This window comes from Perognathus longimembris, chromosome 15, assembly GCF_023159225.1.
Source record: "Perognathus longimembris pacificus isolate PPM17 chromosome 15, ASM2315922v1, whole genome shotgun sequence".
Taxonomy (NCBI): domain Eukaryota; kingdom Metazoa; phylum Chordata; class Mammalia; order Rodentia; family Heteromyidae; genus Perognathus; species Perognathus longimembris.
In genome coordinates, this window is record NC_063175.1 from 31412987 (window position 1) to 31431897 (window position 18911).

General features: G+C 49.1%; 1 protein-coding gene across 26 annotated transcripts in view; it reads right to left on the reverse strand.

Moving 5' to 3' along the window:
• Positions 1-18911, reverse strand: part of Celf4 (CUGBP Elav-like family member 4) — a 274483-nt gene that overhangs the window by 52260 nt on the left and 203312 nt on the right. For 13 of the 26 annotated variants that reach the window (XM_048363388.1, XM_048363382.1, XM_048363377.1 and 10 more), the window contains exon 3: positions 10836-10914. In XM_048363388.1, the coding sequence (XP_048219345.1) occupies positions 10836-10914 (79 nt within the window). The remainder of the gene's footprint in view (positions 1-10835; positions 10915-18911) is intronic. The other 13 variants (XM_048363403.1, XM_048363398.1, XM_048363380.1 and 10 more) reach the window with 2 other exon arrangements.

Below are 18911 nucleotides of genomic sequence, written 5' to 3' on the forward strand. Positions count from 1 at the left end.
CCACCAGTACGGGGAACCCAGAAAAGATCCAAACAATTCCCAGTACCCTGGCTGGCTCAGTGCTCCAACAAATGAAGAGAGATTTGCTTTTTCTTCCCTTGTCTCTGTTTTGTTAAAGTGAGGCAAATCCAGTTAAGGGGTACTCTGTGCTGTCCCCTTGGTATCTCAGCCTTGTGGTTGGGCTCCATGCCCATCACTGACAAGAGGTCTCTAGTAACCCTTGATATCATGCCGTGGTGGGTAGACAAAAGGAACTGTCCCAGTTGGAGGCAGATTCATCTCTTCCCGTGGCTCCTACCTGGATGGTGGCAAGGTGACTAGAGGAGAACGAGGAGGCCTTATGTCCCTCATGTAGTGCTAACATGCCATACAATGACATCATGAGGGTGGGGCTAATGGTAGGGAAAATTGTTTAAGCAATTCCACCCTTGACAGGACAGCATCTGTGCATTTGTAAGAAGCAGAAGTCCCCTTTGCCACTTCTATGGTCTGTCCCCCCCCCCGCCCCCTGCTGGACATGGGGGTTGCTCTAGGGAGATGGGTTGTCAAAGGCTGGGCTGAGACCAAAATAGCTACCAGAATTTCCTTTAGGACAGATGAAAGAGGTAGAAGGGTAGAATGGTTGGACCTTTCAGGTGTTCCTGCTGGCCTGTCTGGGAGGGTCAGTCGTAGCTGCCTGCCCTGTGCCTCTGTTCCTGGCAACTTGGACCTGCTTGAAGCTCAAGGTTCACTTCCAATGAAGGAGAAAGTGCAGCCCCACACTTGCAGGGCAATCAGCGCACCCTGTGATGAATGGAGCCTATGTCACTCAGCGAAAATGAATATTTCTTTGTGATAATGGCCAGATGGTAGGAACTCTCCGATCCAAATTAAAACATGCATGATAAATGCCAGGAAAACAGAGGAAGACAAAACCCCAACCTGGAGTGAATTCTCTCTATAAATCTCCCCCACCCCGCAGCCCCTTCCCCGGCTGCAACGGCCCTGCTAATAGCCATTAAATTATTAAGATGTGCAACAAGGAGAATGCCAATGTCAGTGGCACCAGCCCCCTTCTCACTCTGCCCCTACCTGGGGAATTAGAGGGGTGGAGGAGCTGATACCAGGGGCTGCTTGGGGACCCTACACAGAGGCAGAAGTGTGGAGCATGTTCCTGATTAGAGCCATGGGTGGGATACTGGCATCATTGAGTGAACAAGGCCTTCATGGACCCTGCCCAGCCAGGCTCTAGGGAGGACAGACATTCCTGTCCTCAAGTTGGCCAGTCTCTATGGAAAAGTGAGAACCTGATACCACTCCTGGTTTTAGAGCATACCCAGAAAACTGAAAGGGAAAAGAAGGTGGGAAACCACTGCAGAAAACCATCCAGCAGGGTGGACACCAAGGTGGCTTGGACCAATGTCAGGGAGCTAGGCTAGTAGGAAGAGTCAAAGAGGACAACCCAAGGGTGGGCATGGGCCTGGAAATATGAAGGGAGCAGGCAGGGTAGGGGTGGCTTTGGGGTTGATGTTTCATAGTGACAAAGGGTGCTTGAACCTGTGCTCAATTTATATGTTCCTTGCCTATCCCCTCAGGGCTGGAGACCTCAGGCTCCTTTGCTGGTCATCCTAAGATTCTGTCCAGTTTGCCCTGCAGGTGGCCTAGCTTCTGTCAACCCCTTTTCCATAGACCATAGGATTCTTCATCATCTTCCAGAACCTTCTCCCTAATTCTTTAGCCTGGCATTCTTTGGAACTCTCTCCTTGGACCAACCGGTCTTGTTTTCCCTGTACAGGCCATTCTTGTCTCTGCCTTTTTTTGTCTCACTGTCTTATCTTCCAACAGGGAAACCATCCAGAAAACCATCTCTGATTGGCCAGATGTGTAGAGCTCCCCTCTGTTCTTTATGGCACATACAGTCTTTATTACTCGTGAAGCTGTCAACAACCCCCTTACCCTAGGTTGAGCTTCTAGGGCTTAGAACACAACACAGGCTAGAATATGCCTTTCTAGACCCACACATCTGTCTTTCACAGTCCATCTGTTCCCCATATCTATCTGCAGTTAAAATCCATATGCAATTGTCCATTTACACACAAACCTCAAGTGTCCTTGTACACCTGGGTCAACTACTCAGGGTTGAGTTGTAGTGTCCCGAGTGTTTAGCTCATGAGTTGTATCTGACATGGGTCCCGGATGATGTTGAGGCTACTGTTAAAGCTTTCTCTCATTGCAAGGCCTCAGACAGACAAGGCCCTGACTGTCCAGGTTGGTTTTTCTCTACTTAAATATAGTTAGATTTTTTATACTTGCTCCTCTTAGCTGAGTCCCAAACTTAGTTGGCCAGATATAGGGTCTTCCTGCCATTAGCTGCATGATAAATGCCAGGCCTCATCTCTGCGGACCTAATGGTGGGCATGGCTGCTGAAAGGACTCCCTCTGGGATTGGCACCCAGCCTAGCCCTATGAGAAGCCAGCAAGGCCCAGAGGATTCTTACAAAGACTTGGATCTAAAGGCTAATTACTATTTGGTGGTCCTGGAAAAGTCACCTATATCTCTTAGTCCTTGTTTCCCTCTCCATAAATGGGTTCTTGAGGAGTTCTTCCTGGAGTCTGTAGATGGCTCAATGAGAAGACTGGTCTCTATTGGCCCGGATATCTCCTTCCAGAGCCCCAGGAGCTAGGGGTACAGGTGGAGATGGGTCCTAGATGCTTGTCCATGGGCTGAGAGGGCCAGCAGCAGGTCCTACAAAAACAGGCTGAGAAGACTGGGCAGCAGCATAGACTAGCGAAACAAGATTCTTAAGCAGTGCCTGTGTGCTTGGCCCAGAGAATGAGGAGGCAGGAGGCCATGACTCAGTCTCTATGTGTTCTTGTGACGTTGATATGCATGCCTTGCAATCTGGGAGAAATGAAGACCACCGTGCATCTCCTCTAGACCTTCTTGTTCTAGAAAGTAGATGTTCACCTCCAGCCAAACCAATTCTCTATTCTTTTAAAACATCCAGAACATCACCTTTTCCTGTGGCACTTAGTCCAGATACTTGCTCTCCTCACCATCTGCACCTCCTCCCGGAAGCCTTCTCTGTCCTGCCTTATTCTGAGGGTTTATATGCTCAATACAGCTCTGGCTTTGGGATGTTTGATTTCAATTTCAGTTGGTCTATCACACCCCATCAGAGGTCTTTACGCTGCCACCTCATCCCTTTTCCATGATCTGGACTCTAAAATTAAAGTGACAGCTGCAGCCTTCTCCATCAGTAGAGATTCCACAGTTCGCCAACTGCATTCTACCACCCAGAGGTGATGCAGCTCTCGGGGTGAGCAATGCTGTGGGAAGGACAGAGAAGTTGCAGCCAGGTGGGTCTGCCTGTCTCTGCCCTACTCTGAGTCCTCTCTCCATGGAGCTCAGCATCCCCCAGATTCTGTTTCCAAAGCACTTCTTTCATTTTGCCATCCCACCATCCCACCCAAGGGCCTGAGAGGGGATGTGTGCATCAGTTCAAGGTTTCTATACTTTGTCCATTCTTCAAAGCACTCCCTCTCCACTCCCATTCCCATGCCTGCCTTGATTCAGGTGATTTTCCTACTGGGACTTCTTCACTTTCTGAGTGTTTCACCTCTAAGTCCAGGCAGAAGTTACCTGCATCCATCTCTGGTCTATACTGTCTCTTTTTGCTTTCTGCTACACCCACTACCATCCGCTCACTATGCTCTTGGCTGTACCCCATGAGGTGTGTTGGGGCCAGGAGGAAGCCACATACATTACACCCATACCAGCCTCAATGCGGAGCAGAGAACTGCCTGGCCCAGTTTCTTCCAACTTCCTTTCTCTCTATCCCCATTGTCATGGGAATCACCCTCATAGTGTGGGAGACAGGATACCATGGGAGTGGAGATAGGGCAGGTCACCAGAGGGGGCCTGGTCCCCTCTCTCTGTCATTCCTATTCCTGGGCACACAGGCAGGAGGCAGCTTTTAAATATCATCCAGAAGGCCATTTGCTATGATTAATATCCCATTTCCCCTGAAACAACCCTTTGCTAAATTAGCCAGGGCCAGAGGGAATTTGTTGGGGAGCTGCGAGTCTCAACTTAACTCTCTGCATGCATTAAAAAAAAAAAAAAAACTTCAGAAACAAAACGAAGATCAATCAACACCCCTCCCCCAGCTGCAAACCTAAAGTCCATTTAAATTCAGCAGGTTGGCAGTTAATTATATTTTCGCACCTATGGCAGGAGTTACAGATGTATTTATAATGTGTGCCCGCCCCAGTGGAGCCTCCTTGGGCCTCCCTGGGGACCCTTCCCCCAGCCAGGGAGCCTGATCTTCACACAGCTGCCGTTCCCATCCAGTTGTGTAAACTGAAAGTGGCTTCCTGGATCTTTAAATTCTTTGTAAAAGGAGCTTGAGCAAGAAGGAAGAGAAGGATTCCTTTAAAGTTTTAAGTCAAAAAGAATAAGGTTATTAAGAATAGAGCCCCTGGGAATAAAGAAGTGCTGCCCATGATCTTGAGAAATTAACAACTGGAGATGCTTAAACAAAGATTAGATGGTGATCTGACTGTACTCAGGTATGTGATAGGACTTCCTGACATCAAGAAAGCCATTGGGGAGCTGGGGAGGGGCAATCTTGTCTGGACATGGGTCTCTTAGCTTTCAAACCTTCCAAGTTTTTAAAAAATGAAAACAAATGTTTTCAGACCACAGGTGCAGAGCCTGGCTGGAATGATGCGGTTCCCCTGGCAGGCTTCTCCCTGAGTATCTCTGGCTACGCTGTGCTGTCCTATGTCTGCTAGAAACTACTCAAGCTGAACACCATCATGTCTGTTCTTAAAAAAATCAGTCCAAATGAAATCTGGAGATTAAGAATAAGAAAGAGCTATTGGGATGTGGACTTCTGGGTTTGAATCACTGTGATCTGTGGTACAGAATGATAAATTCCAGTGTGGATAGGACAGGACAGAGGGACAGACTTTCCAAACAGCGTGTCTGCATCTGCATAAAAAGGGGAAGGGCCTGGGCGAGAGGCAGACTGATGGTCAGGGTAGCATGGCTCCTGGGGCCTCACTAGGCCTATGATGGGCTATGTCCTGGAGAGTTTGCAATCTCTAACTAGAGTCCTTTGGTTTGCTGTGACATGTCCCTTGACCTCAGATCGGAGAAAGGAGGATGGTGCTGTCACAGCCCTGATGAGCTGGGGTCACCAGGATCTGAAACAGGGTCTGTTGAGGAACAAGGAAATGTGAACACACACACACACACACACACACACACACACACACACACTACAGTCACAGGCCAGCTATCAGGATCTGCTGTGGGGACTTAGAAAGCTCTGGGGCTGGTGAGGGTGGGGTATATCCTGCTTCAAGGTGTAGATCACTTATTCTTCGGGTGGCTACCTTTGGGGCATGCCACTGAACACCTTCTTACTCTAGGTCTGCACTGTGCTGGGATCAGCTCTGCTCATCCTGGGGCCTCCCTGGAAGCCCCAAGTGCGTGGTCATGATGTGTTGTGCCAGGCAGAGGCCCTTTGATCCTACTGACTCAGGATAATTTCAGATTAGCCTACTCTTGGCCCTGCAGCCTTCCATTTCTCTGTAACCCTCCTGCCTGGCCTGAGGGCTTCCTCCGCAACACCCTGAGGGGTTTCTGTTCTGCCAGAAGCATTTGTCCAGTGAGTCATTCAGATGCTTCTCTCTGCTGCTTTTTTCTTAAAGCAGGTCCAGCCTGAATGCGGGCTAACCTGCCTGTCTAGTGTATAAAACAGAGTAGCTGGAGGAGTTTACAATTGAAAATCACAGTATTGGAGCTGAACAACAGTTGTGGCCCCAGGTACCCCCACCCTCCAATACATCCCCAGGTCAGGTCTACTATAAGAGTATGCATCTAACCTGTCTGGGCCCACACCCCTCAGCCAGTCCCCAACAGTCCCTTAGAGACTTCATGGACAGCGCGTGGTCTGTTTAGAAATAAAATAATGCTTGGAGGAGAAATGTGGAACTTAATAGGATTTAAAAAGCCACAGGACCCGATGGAGCTACAGATGGTAGAGGAATGGGGAGGAGGGAAGTGGGCCTGGGTTTATGGTGGGGAACGTGGCCTCAGGGCGGAGCTGGGAGCTACGTCACATGCATTGTGTCCAACCTCATTAGCCTGCCCAGCGGGAATTTACTGTCACAACAGTGCCTCTGATGTGAGGGGAAGGACTCCCTGAAGATGCCATTAAATAGACTAGGGGAGAGGGGCAGCAAAAGATGCAGGTGACTTGGCCAGTGCCTAGGGTGGGGTCCAATTGGAAACATAATGACTCTATGAGCTGTTGCACCTGCCCTAACATCCCACACTTTTTTTTTTCTTCAATCTTGCACAGGTCCTGACAGACACAGTCTAAGAGAGAGGCCAACAGATTGTTGGGAAAGAAGGGGAAGCTGGTAGAGAGGAGAGATCAGGGTTCCCAGGCCTAGAAAGTGAGGCCAAATAGCAAATGGAAACTGCAGTGGGGTTGCTTCAGCCTCAGGCAATTCTGCAGGACTTGGGGGGTGGGATATAAGAGGTTATGTTATCTTCCAGAAGTTTCCCTGGGGGTCTGCTTATAGTAGCTTACTATAACTACCTCTCTAAGGTTCCCCCTTCATGATTGGAGCTCAGGGGTGTCTACACTAACTCTTTCCTTGGCCTATCCCAGGCCTTGTGGCTCATTTGGGGAACAAGAAGACTTCATTATGGCAAAGCCAGTCTTCCTGCCTCAGCTACATGACCCCTCTCTTTGGGCTCATTAGATATCCCTCAAGGCTCAGATATCCCTCAAGGCTCAGATATCCCTCATCAGATATCCCTCAAGGCTCACAACACAGTCCATTGGCTAGAGAGGGCCTTGGGAGCCAGCCACACCTGGGCAATTAGTTTTATCCTCCTGTTCAGACTTCATGTGTCATAGCCAAAGGTCAGCTGGTCTCTATACAACAGGCTTGATTCGCCAGAAGATGGCCATTTGCACGTGTGTGTGTGTGTGTGTGTTCTAGTTCTGAGACTTATGGGGATGGTGAGAGCCAAGGTGACACATAGTGGAAGATTGTTTCCCACTTTGCTTGTGTCCGTATGCCAGACCTGCCTGCTTTGTTCAAAGCTGGGCCTTTAGATACAGTGAACTACTAAGAATTGGGCCCCTTATTACTCTGAGAATCTGCTGCAGCCATTTTGCTTCTCATGTGGTTAGAGTTACTCTTACACTTGGAGGGAAAATGGGCCGAACTCGCTGACTATTCCTGCTAGGATGGTAGCCTGTTAGTCTCAGCAATTTCTCCACATTTCTCCCTTCTCCATTGCTGCCCTTGCACCCACAAAAGTGCTGCCATTTTATCTGCTCATCTCCACAATCTCCTACTCTTTCCTATGGGCTGTTGGGACCAGGTGCTGCATGTAGGAGCTCAAGAGGAGGAATGAGAAGCTGTGAATGCCTGCATCCTCCTCAGGGCCTCATCTGTGTGGCTGGGGCAGAGAGTTTTACCCCCTCTCCCCAAGTCCTGGGCCTGCATAAGCTTCCTATGCAGAATATAAGACCACTTGTTTTGTCCACTAGCATTCAGACACACCTGGAAGGTGGTTGAAGGGACATCCTAGGCCTTCAGGTCTTTGGAAACAAAGTTCTCAGAGGTAGGATGAAGGGGAGACTCACTGGGGCTACTTCTTTCCCTGCCCCTCTGGCTTCCTCCCATCTCTGCTGGGCCTTTCCCTAACCTCCTCCCTCCTGTTCCTTCTTTTCTATCACTCTCTCCTCTTCCTCTCCTCCAGCCTCTTCCCCTCATTTCTCCTCCCCATCCCACGGCTTCCCTTCCTTTTATACCCGATTGCTCGCGATTTCTTTGTGGATTTTTTTTTTTTTTTTTTTGGCCAGTCCTGGGCCTTGGACTCAGGGCCTGAGCACTGTCCCTGGCGTCTCCCCGCTCAAGGTTAGCACTCTGCCACTTGAGCCACAGTGCCGCTTCTGGCCGTTTTCTGTATGTGTGGTGCTGGGGAATCGAACCTAGGGCCTCGTGTATCCGAGGCAGGCACTCTTGCCACTAGGCTATATCCCCAGCCCTGGTTTTTTTTTTTTTTTTTTAATACTTTTTCCACCTTCCATTCCCATTCCCCCAGAAGATGTATTTAATAGATATTAAGTTATTTTGAACTAACTTTCTTAAAAAGTAGTTTAGTGATAGTGCTGACTCAGGATCATCTCACTGTTTAATATTGAATATGCAATTAATAGATAGATGTTTAGGCTTGGCTTTCTTTCCCCCCTTTCTACCACAAGAATAAAAGAGCTGATTAATATGGCTTGGGGCGAGTGCCAGCACAAGAGATATATGGGAGAAAGAAGATGAGGTTAGCAACTTGGAGTCAGAGAGCAATTTCCTCCCAGGCAAGCGAGGGATGGGAGAAGAGGGTTGGAGCAGTGCTCAGCAAGGTTGGGGGGCAAAGAGGACTTTCCACAAGTCATGTAGGTTCTGGGGGAACCTTTGAACCTGGACCTGTCTGCTCTCCGGGGAGGCCTCTCTTGCTGGGCCTTGTTCATTTTATTTTCCTTCTTCCTCAGATGTGGAATCTCCCCTCCTCAAGCAGGAAGTGCCACCTCTTCCAGGGTTACCTCCTCCAAGGTCTCTGCTGTCCCTGTCTCTGGGCTCCCCTTTCTGGGATTACTCCTGGCATCTACTGTTCATCAGCTACGTTACCTGAACAGGGAGCTACAGGAGAGTCACTGCATGCCTGGGTGTCCAGCCTCCGGTCCCGCTGTGCCTAATGTCTAGACATTAGGAGAGGTCCTTCACTCTGACATGAGTCTCACAGGCTTAGGTGAAGACAGGGGAGAATGAGCTACCAGTCAAGCCAGGAAAGGGATGGGAGTAGGCAGTGTAGGCAGCTAGATTTTGCTCATGAGGATACCTGAGTCATCTTTGCCCTGCAACTAACTGGACTGAAACAGTCAAGACCCCAAAATTCTCCATGATCCATGGGAAAGCACATCTGTGCCCTCAGGCGTGGCACCCTTTCAATCAGCGCCAGGACACCACTCAAGCCCTGGTGTCCAGGACCAAGGACCAGAGTGAGGAAGGAGCCTGGGCATAAAGATCTTGTGCCCATTTCAAGGTCCTGTTGGTGCCCAGATGATAGCAGCCTGAGCTGAGTATGATGAGGGAGTCTTCTGGAAGGCATAACAGATTCCAGGTGTAGACAGGCCACTTTTGATCACACTGCAATTCCCTCTAGGACATTGACACTACAAATGTGTAACTAGCTTTAGTTTTAGCTTTGGTCTATCATTTCTTTATAATTTTTTTTTTTGGTGGGGGTGGTGAAAAGGATGAGGGAAAGAAATTCCTCAGTTCCTGGCTGAGCTAATGCTTTGGGCAAGTCAAGGGACAGAGTCCCCTGGGTTTCAGAAGGTAGTGGACACAGACACCTGGATCAGATGGTGGTGAGTGGTTGGGCAGCAGAAGCTGGGAGCTCATTCATGCTAGCCCCACCAACCCTTCCCAGGTTGGAGTGAACTCCAGGATGCCTTGAAGGCACTTTACCTTCTCAAGGAAGAAAGGCCCCAACTACTACACTCCTCCTAGTGGCCATAAGGAGTATTTCTCTAGACTTTTCCTTCCTGCTCTGGAGACCAAGCAAGGTCTTTCTGGTGGAAGGGTGGCCAAGTTAGGGAAGACTGAGAGCAGGCAGCTCTGTCCCTCTGTCTTCTGGGATGTCTTTTTCATGCATGGATGTTCAGCTCACCACCTGACTGGGATGCTTCTCACCGGTGGACAGGACAGAATATCCCCTTGGGAACCTATGTTCTAGTCAGAGACTGAGTTTTGTCCTTTGCCCTGGGAAATGGCCAGGAGCACAGTTCAGGGGTCAGCAGTGTGAGGGGAAAGGGCTGTAGTCATCAGGATGAGAAGTACAAATTCTCCTCTTCAAAAGGTGAGCTATAAAGGGTGTCCTAGAAAGTCCTGCAAACTCTCTCCCTTTGGGACAAGATGTATCTTTCTCTCTTCTTCAAGTGAGGTGATAGTTTGGCACCATGAGAGTTAGTTTGCTGTAGGAGTGAGTCTCTGACCTTTGACACCATAAATGCTTTACTTATCTCTTCTTCCTTGATTTAGATAGGATCTAAACACACTGAGCTCAGGTCACCTCTGGGGCTGAAGCCAGAGTAAGTAGTATAAGCAGAAAAGCGATACAACTTCTGGGGGTCTGCTACCTGGGGACATAGATATCCCTGATGGCCACCTACCCTTCCCTCTCACGATGAAGGATCAAGGGAAAGCAATATGGCTCAGCCACCTCATGCCAGGGTCCCATGGGTTCCAAATTCTGGGGCAGGTGTTGGTGAGGGAAACCATGTCCTTTTTCTTCTGTTCCTTTCCACACATCTGTGCCTACTTGCATCTGCTTCTCCAGTCTTTCCCTCCACACTGGCTCTTCTGCACACACTGGCCTGTATCTACACATACATCCCAGACACTCTCAGATATGCCCCTTCTCAGATATAACCTCTCTCTGGCTTGAATCCTCTTGGGGGCCTCTGCAAACTTTATCTCTCTTTGTTGCCTCCTTCCTTGCCAGGCACCACAGACACACTCTTTCAAGCCTCTCAGGACACTGCTTATTTGCTTAGGTAGAAACAAACCTGCCAGCAGATCCCAGTCTCCACCCTATTGTCTTTCCACAATCAGTGACCTAGAGCTCTGAAGCCTTGCCCCTGATCCCCAGCCATGAGGTTCCCAGAAAAGCAGCAGGAGGAGGAGGCAGGTGATTGCAGCACCAGGACAAGGTGGGAAGGGAGGAGGGGGATGAGGAAGGGCAGAGACAAGTGGGCCCTCACGTGAAGGGGGCTGGCGCAGGCAGCTACTACCTCCTCGGCTCTCGCTGTCCGCGGGCTTCACCTGGATCGGCCGGTTCATCTGTAACAGAGAACAGGAGACAATGTCACAATGTGTCTAGGTTTGAAGGGCAGGCACCCCATTTGTAGGTGCATATTGCACAGGTCACACACACACAGAGGCAAAGTGGTAAATCCTTCGGAAGCCCTACCCACCTCCTTGTAATGGGTTTGAGACCCTGTGGGGGTCCTCCTCCCACTGGAGCAGTGCTTGAGAGCCTGAATACCAGAATCTGAGGTTGAGAGAATGCCCGTCTCTGTTTCCCATGTCACTGAAGCCATCTTGTACCCAAAGCATACATGTGACACAGCTCTGAGTCACTCAAGAGTTGACTTTGTCAAAATGAACTGGTCTCTGGCTGCAGGTGAATTCTTGACTGGCTCAGGATATGGGCAGTGAGCTTTACTCCTCCTTTGCCATCTCAAACTCATGGCCTGTGGGGAGACTGAGGCTTCAGGCCTCTCAGCTGGTGAGTGGGAGCATGGCACAGGACTAGGTCTCCTGATTTCAGCCATAGATGCCCCCTTAGCGGATGTGTGCAGTGGACACAACCTCTTGTCTCCCTCAGTATTTGGTACCAAGAGAACATAGGCACAGGCTGGCTCTCCAGCTGCTGGCATCTCAAAGGAATCTGTGGCAATGTCCTGTTCAGGCCACTAGGGGTCTCTCAACTCCAAGCATCTTGCTTCCTCAGCTTCGTTTCAATCCCAGCCGGTGGCAAGCACCAGGGTGGGCTCTCCAGCTCTGAGTTCCCACCGTATTTCAGACAATAAAAATGATAGAAGCCACGCAATGCATCGTACTTCATGTCTTTGCCAGCGCTTTTCCTGTCGTGCTTCTCCCAGATCCCTTATTACATTGGCATTTCTCTCACAAACACAGATCCTGACAGACAGGCTGTGGCAGTGCAGACACCCCCATTTTAGAAATGAGAAACTGAGGCAGAGGGAAAGTCATGTGCCTTCCCAGGATACCCTATGGCAGGGTCTCCCAAGGCTATTTCTGGTGTTTACATTGTACCTTGAGTCTTGGATGTCAACTCGCCCGCCTTATAAGGGCTGGAGCAGCCCAGTCACAAGCTGCCTCCTGCCTTCTGGTCTAGGATTCGAAGTGAGTTTTGGCTGCAGGCTGCATGGAGACAACTGGGGGTGGGGGAAGGACGTGTGTGACTCAGCAAGGTGAAGCTGAGGCCAGGGGAAGGGCAGAGCCACATGAGGAAGGACAGAGACAGCAGGCAGGATTCGGAGCAGACGGGGGAAGGATACGCAAGGAGCCAGGGCCAGCAAGACAGGCCAACAGAGTATTTGCCATCAGAGGGAGACAGGTGCTTTGTGCGTAAGCTCCCACAGCAGGGAGGACTGTCACGTTACAGAAACGTCAACCCCAGAGACATAGTGACGTTTCTAGCTTCCCACAAACACCTCATCCCTAGACCTTTTCGGAAGAGTTTAGAAGGTGGTTCAGGCATCTGGCTATAGGAAAGGGACTTGATGAGGGAGCTGGGTCATTTCTAGTTTGCTTTTTGGAAATTCAGCATCCCACCTTTTACTAGGCTGCCCTTCCCTCCTAGGACATCCCTTCTTCCCATCCGAATATTAACCAGGCCCAACCCTGTTAAATTTCTGAGGTCAGAGGAGACAAGACTAATTCTGAAGGGTGTGAGCATAGACCCACGATATCCCATCTCCTTTGCCTTTCCACAAGCCTGCAGTATTCTTCTATCCCAGAAGGTCCTGAAGGCTGGCCTGGACCCAGGTTTGGCCATTGTGCGCTCTTGCACTGATTACTACAGCCTCTGGTGCTTATGTAACTTTGCAGATCTCTGAGGTAGGGATTATTATCCAGTAAGAGTATCTGGCTAGAATTCAGCTAGGAGGGGCAGGTGCAGGGTTAGTTATTGTCGTGACACTTGTCCTTCCTGTGGTCTTTTTCTTTTTTTGTTCGTTATTGACCCAGCTGCTATAGCAGTAGGGGCCCAAGGAGGAAGGAGATGGAAAAAGATCCCATGTAGTAGTAATGGCAGTTTGGGCCCAGGATCTTTAGGCCATTAAGTTGAAAAGCAACGTCTTTGGCCTGGAATCTGGGCCCATCATCTTATACACACTCCCACCCATTTTACACAGTTTTCCTCCCCCAACTCCATTCCCTGCAGTGTCGGCAGCTCTTCCACCCTTCCTCAGCCTCCTCTTGATGTTCTTTGAGGGTCCTTGGATGAACTGAACTGTAGCCCTCCAAATTCATCTGGTGAATCTATGACCCCAAATATGACTATATTTGGGAATAAGGCAGTTAACACAAGGTAAAGGTAAATGAAGTTGTATCTGTAGGGCTCTCCTCCTACGTACCTGATGTCCTTATGAAAATGAGACAGTAGGGACAAGTGCACCCAGAAAGGCCATGTGAGGACATAGCAAGAATGTAGCCTTCTTCAAACAAAAACGAAGAAAGCTTGTCCCTGAACCCCAATTTGCCCATACCTTGATCTTAGACTTCCAGTCTCCAGGACAATGAGATATGCAATGTGACGGTGACCACTCAGTCATTGGTGATGGCATCCTGGCAGATGAATGAATTTCTGACCCATGAAGCCTGGCTGGCACTTCAACAAAGGATTTTATAGAGAATCCTCTCTTTTCTATATTGAAGATGTGTTCAAGGCTGGAGACTGACTTGTAGAATATAGGGGGCTCAGGATTCCCAGGACCCTCCAAAGGATATACAACACCCAAAAACATGGAACATGTTTATGATAACAAAATATACAATGGAAATACAATAATGAGGTATATGAAAATAGACTAACTCCAGTCACAGAGATGGGGTTTCTGAGGCTAAGAAACCAACCCAAAGTCATACAGGGGGATAATGATGATACTGGGAAGAACCCAAGGCTCCTGACATATGCTCAGAAGATGCTGAGAGACAGGTAGACGGGCTTGGGAATAGTCTGGGAAGGTTCACAGTGGGACAGGGGTGAGGACCAGAATGCCTGATAGACTTTCTTCCCCGGTAAGCATGTAGAGGATGTTTGGCTGAGAAAGGGATGATAAAGGGAGTGATCCATACCCCACTCTGCCTCTTTAGAGCCTCATGTGTCAAGCTGAGGCAAGGAACAAGGCTGTGCAAGGCCTAGATAGACCCCTCATTTTCAGGGGTGATGTGAGGAGGAAGGCTGGGCTACTGGAAGGAAATCTCCTGGGTCTATGTGTTCCAAGACACTCCTCTCAGAGTGGGCCTGGGAGCAGTTGTGTGAGTCCTGCTAGACTGGGAAGGGCGAAGACAGAGCTACTTTAGATTTCATAGGTTCTATTTGCCATGGTAGATAAAATGAGGCAATGTAATCTCCTTGAGCATGGAGCTTTCACATTTGGTGGGCCATTCCCTTACGGGGACATTCCAGTGTCCCACTGTTCTCAAAACCTGTGTACTTGTGAAGCTCAACTCCACACTCCTTCCTACCCAACTGGTGTGTTCTTTGGAAGTCCTGACCCATTCTATGGCATGTACTAGCTTGCTCTCTCCTCACATGCTCCTCAGTTCTCTGCAGTTCCCCTTTCCCAAGAGTGGGCATCTGGACTCTCATTCAGCCTCTCAATTGTCCTCAGCGGAGGGCTGGTCACTCATAACCGCTCCAAACAGAGTAGTTAAGCAGAACTGACTTGGTTCTCATCTAGCGGCCCTCCTGGGGTGGCTTTTCATGTCCCATTAGGATCTGAGGATGGCCAGCATCCAGTGGCCTTTGCAGGGCTTGTCAGAGCTGCCGGGCTAGATGGTGAGATAAAATACAGCCTCGTGCTTTCTTAATTCTCAGCAGAAATAAATTGTGAGGCTTGAGCGGGATGATTTCTCAGAAAAGATTCTGTGCAGGTGGCTGCGACCTGAAGAGAGACCTCTCTCCCTTGTGTGCCCTGGTCTAGCCTCGCCAAGAGTGTTGTGCCTCGGGAAGAGAGTGCAGCTCTCAAGCTAGCTGCCCTGGGAAGAGAACATCAGGCTAGGCTCAGAGTTAGGGAGAAAGAACAAGACAGAGGTGACCAAGAGAGGCCTGAGAGGGAACACAGAAGGGTCTAGAAAGGAGGGAAAAGTAGTGGAAGAGTCAGGAGGAAAATTGAGAGGAAGACTCTTTGTAGTTTTTCCCCTTAGGATTCCCTTTGTGCCTTGACTTTCCTGATTTCATTCCTGTCCAGCCTTTCCTCACAGCCAGTGTAGTGTCACCCTGGAAGGCCTGAGGCTATGTTGTTGGACCCTGGGCTGGGGTGCAGGATTCTCTACAGAGGCCCTGGGCTTCAATCTTGATTTTGCCTCCAAGTGCCTGAAGTAGAGTTGTCTGGCCAGGGCTTCCTTTCCTGGGTTAGGAATAGCTCCAAGACTCGGCCTGGAGCCTCCTAGGGTGAGTCCTCGAGGGACACTAATTATGATGCTGGCTGGAAAATACAACCAGCATCCCCCCGGAAGGAATAAGCAGTCTGGTCCAGGATTTAAGGCCCTCTCTGCTCCCTATTGATAGAGATGGAGGAGTGGGGTGTAAGCAGGTGGCTCCTTCCTGGCCCCCTCCCCTCTATTCCTGCTCCCTTTCCCCTTCCCCTCCCTCTGCCACTCTTTGCATCAACACAGAGCCATGCATTAAACAAGACATTCCATTAATTTCTTCATCATTATAACTTAAGCTGGGACATACCCTTTAAATATTCATTCAGCTATGAAAACTGGGCATTAAAATTTTAATAATGTCAAGCTCATTTGAACCAGGCTCCTTGGGGACGATTACGATACAATTAGAATAAATACGATGATTGAGCTGGTTGAAAGGCTTCACCTGTCCAGGGTGGCTCCTTGGGTAAAGGAGAGGCTTATGGCTGATGGGCAGCCCAACTGACAGACCAAGTTCTCTCTTGCCTTTTGTTCCTCCCTCTTCCATCTCCCCCTCCCCTGTTCAGTGCTTCCATATCTACTCCCCACTGGGATCTGCAGGTCTTTGCTGCCTCCCTGAGACCCAGGATGTAGGGAGATCATGATTAACACCTCCCTCCCCAGTTCCATTTGCCAATTCTCTGGTTTTCTGGGTTCAACCTGAGCTGTGCTCACAAGGCCCCTATGAGAGCCATGTTCTTAGCAACATGACCTATTCTCCTTAGCCTTATAAGGGGTTTCCTTGAGGCTGAGATGAATATGATACCAGAGCTGAGGCAGCCTGTGGAGGGGTGCCCCAGGGGTCCTTGAATAGCCAACTGTGTCCTGCCACCAAAGGAGAGGACTATCCCCTTCTGCTTCTTTCCTGAGGGCTAGCATGGAGATCTGGGCTGGAGCCTTCCTGCATCCCCACCATTGACCTCTACCTAATGCCAGAGCTGGAGACACCCAGGGAGTCTTCTCCTGTACTTGTGTTTCTACCCACAGAATGACAGAACTTTTCCTGGGCATCTCTCCCTCTAGACTCAGGCTCTGAAGTAAGTTTCCCAGGATCATGCTTGTGTTTGTGCACTTAGAATCACACATGCACGCTTAACTAGTGCTGTCTGACATTGCAGACATCCCCAAATTGTCCATTGTGGCCAAGAGATCAAGAGGAAAGGAGATAATTGAGGATATGCAAGAAAGCAGTGCCCTGCACAAGATCACCAACCACCTGGTTTCCCAGTCTGTGACCAGAGGCAGGCTGGAGGAAGTGGACCAACAATGCCAGGGGAACAGGGATAGATGGGGTGGCAGCCACAGGGATTACAGTGGCTTATGAGGGATGCCCACGGTGCTCTTAGGAGGCCTGTCAGCGTTCAGATGCCATTTCAGAATGAGTGTGTAAAATTGAAAAGAGAGGCCTGTCTAGCTCTTTGGGGATGAGTGAAGATCTGGTTGTATGACGCTCAGGCTCCACAGAAGGCCTTCAGCCCTCCTCTCCCCTTCAACAAGCCATCCAAGCCTGTGAGTGCCTTCACTATGCACATTGCTCTCTGCTGGGTGGTGGTGGTCCCTGAGCAGGGTGGGCCCTGACCACTTGTGGATGCAATGCATTTACACAGTCCTGGCTTCTGCTCCTCACCCAGCCTTGCGGCTTTCAGGCAACTTCAGTTCTTCAGTCCACAGAAAACTCAGTGCCCTCCACTCCCTATCTGGCACACAGACCATATTGGAAGGGTGAAACCATTAAACTGTACATCTGCATCCTGGGGCCATCTCTGCTGTAGCAAGAAAGAAGTATTTGCAAGACCTTTTCTTTCCAAGAGCATGAAACAAGTGTTATTAAAGTACTAAACTGTAAAGACTTCCCCCCCTCCATGTGGATCTTAATTTGCTCTCTGATGTCCTTTTCAATAAAGAAAATTAAATTTTTACCAAAAAATACCATTCATCTTTTATTTTATTCTATGTCAGTTTTAAATGCAACTGTCAGGACGTTTGTGACTGAAATTTACATGTGAATGTTTTTGGCTTGTCTCTAGATGGTAAACTTTGAGTTAGTCCAGAGAGACAAATGCAAACTAAACTCAGGACCATTTAAAGAGAGTCCCTCAGGCAAGAGGACCATGAGTTCAAGGCCAGTGCTGGGATTACAGGGGTATACCACAATGTCTGTAATCTGAGGCCTTTTTGAAAGGATAGGCCAATAATCTTCAGCCACAGTCAGAAAAGATTGGTGACATGAGGCATAATCACCCTGCTATGGCCAGAGAAATGAAGTTCCAATGAACACTCCGGGAGCAAAGACAGGTGGCTTTCCACAGTGCTCTCTGCCAGAACTTCTTCTTTTTCTCAGTATTTAGCAAGTCGTAATGATCAAATTAATGACAAAATGATTTGTTTAAAGGAGGTCAGGGTTGGAATCATGTTTTGTTGGATTCCCTGGGCTGTGCTTAGTAGGCTTCTGCAAAGTTGAGGGTAAAAATGAGTCAGTGCCTAAGGCTTCCGTTAACCCTTATTGACAGGGATCACAGCAAAATGGCAGGGGCCAGGCACATTCTTTGTAGCTTGTTGTAAATATATTAGTGCTTTAATTGCCTCCTTAATAAATTGCATATGGTTCACTCTACAGAGGGGCTAGAAATGCAAGGGATTCTGTCTGTTGTCACCAAAAAGTTCTGACTTGTAGATACCCCATGCCTGGACTCTGAGGCCCAATCTGGCCAGACAAGCTTGCAGTGATCTCTCAGGTGGCAAGTGGAGGATTCCCAAAGCTTCCTGCTGTACTCCTACCCCTCGTCTGCGTCCTTATCTTCCCACCGGTCTCAGTGCCTCCTCTCAGCGTTTCAGTCTCAATTCCTAGTCTTCCTTCCACTCTCTTGTGGCAGCTTGTGGACCATTACAGTCCAATAAGCATCCGTTTTATTTGTTTAATGTTGGTCTCGGCTCAGTAAAGGAAGGCCCTCCCCCATTTTGCTCCCAATGCACATGCAGAACCCAGCTACAACATGTTGGAGTACCATATTAAGAAATAAGGCTGATCTATTCTGCCTCATTCATTGATTTTGCTCCTCCTGCCGTGACTGCACCCTTGAAGCATGAATGACCCTAGGCCAGAAGTAGGTCTCCTGGAAGACAGTCTTGTTCTCAGCCCACAGAGAAAGGACCTTTAGTCCTCCCTTCTCTGGTAACTGGCCTTGGTGTACCTTTGAATTAGGAAGAGTTTACTGAAGCAGCGATCATTGTTTAGTGAGACAGCCAGTGAGCACAGACTAGACAGAAGAATGGGGCATTATTGTTAAAATATGCAAATCTGGAGCCCATTGAAATGCAAACCCTCCAGATAAGATTTTTTTAATAAATCTGGCTTTTGCTCCCACTCTCCCCCAATCTGAGGAGGCCATCTGATGCTTGTTTGGTTAGGACGCATCTCAGCTTGTACATCCTGTCAGTTCTTCACCCCTCTTCTTATTCGAATGCCTGCTAGTACAACCTATCCTTTGGGCAAAGTACAGAAGTGGCCTGTGGGTCACTCACAAAGATGGCCCCCTGCTTTCTGGAACTTCATTCCTCTCCTATTTGTCCATAAAGTCCCAAGGCTTTGCTTCCTCTTGTAGCAAGCCTTC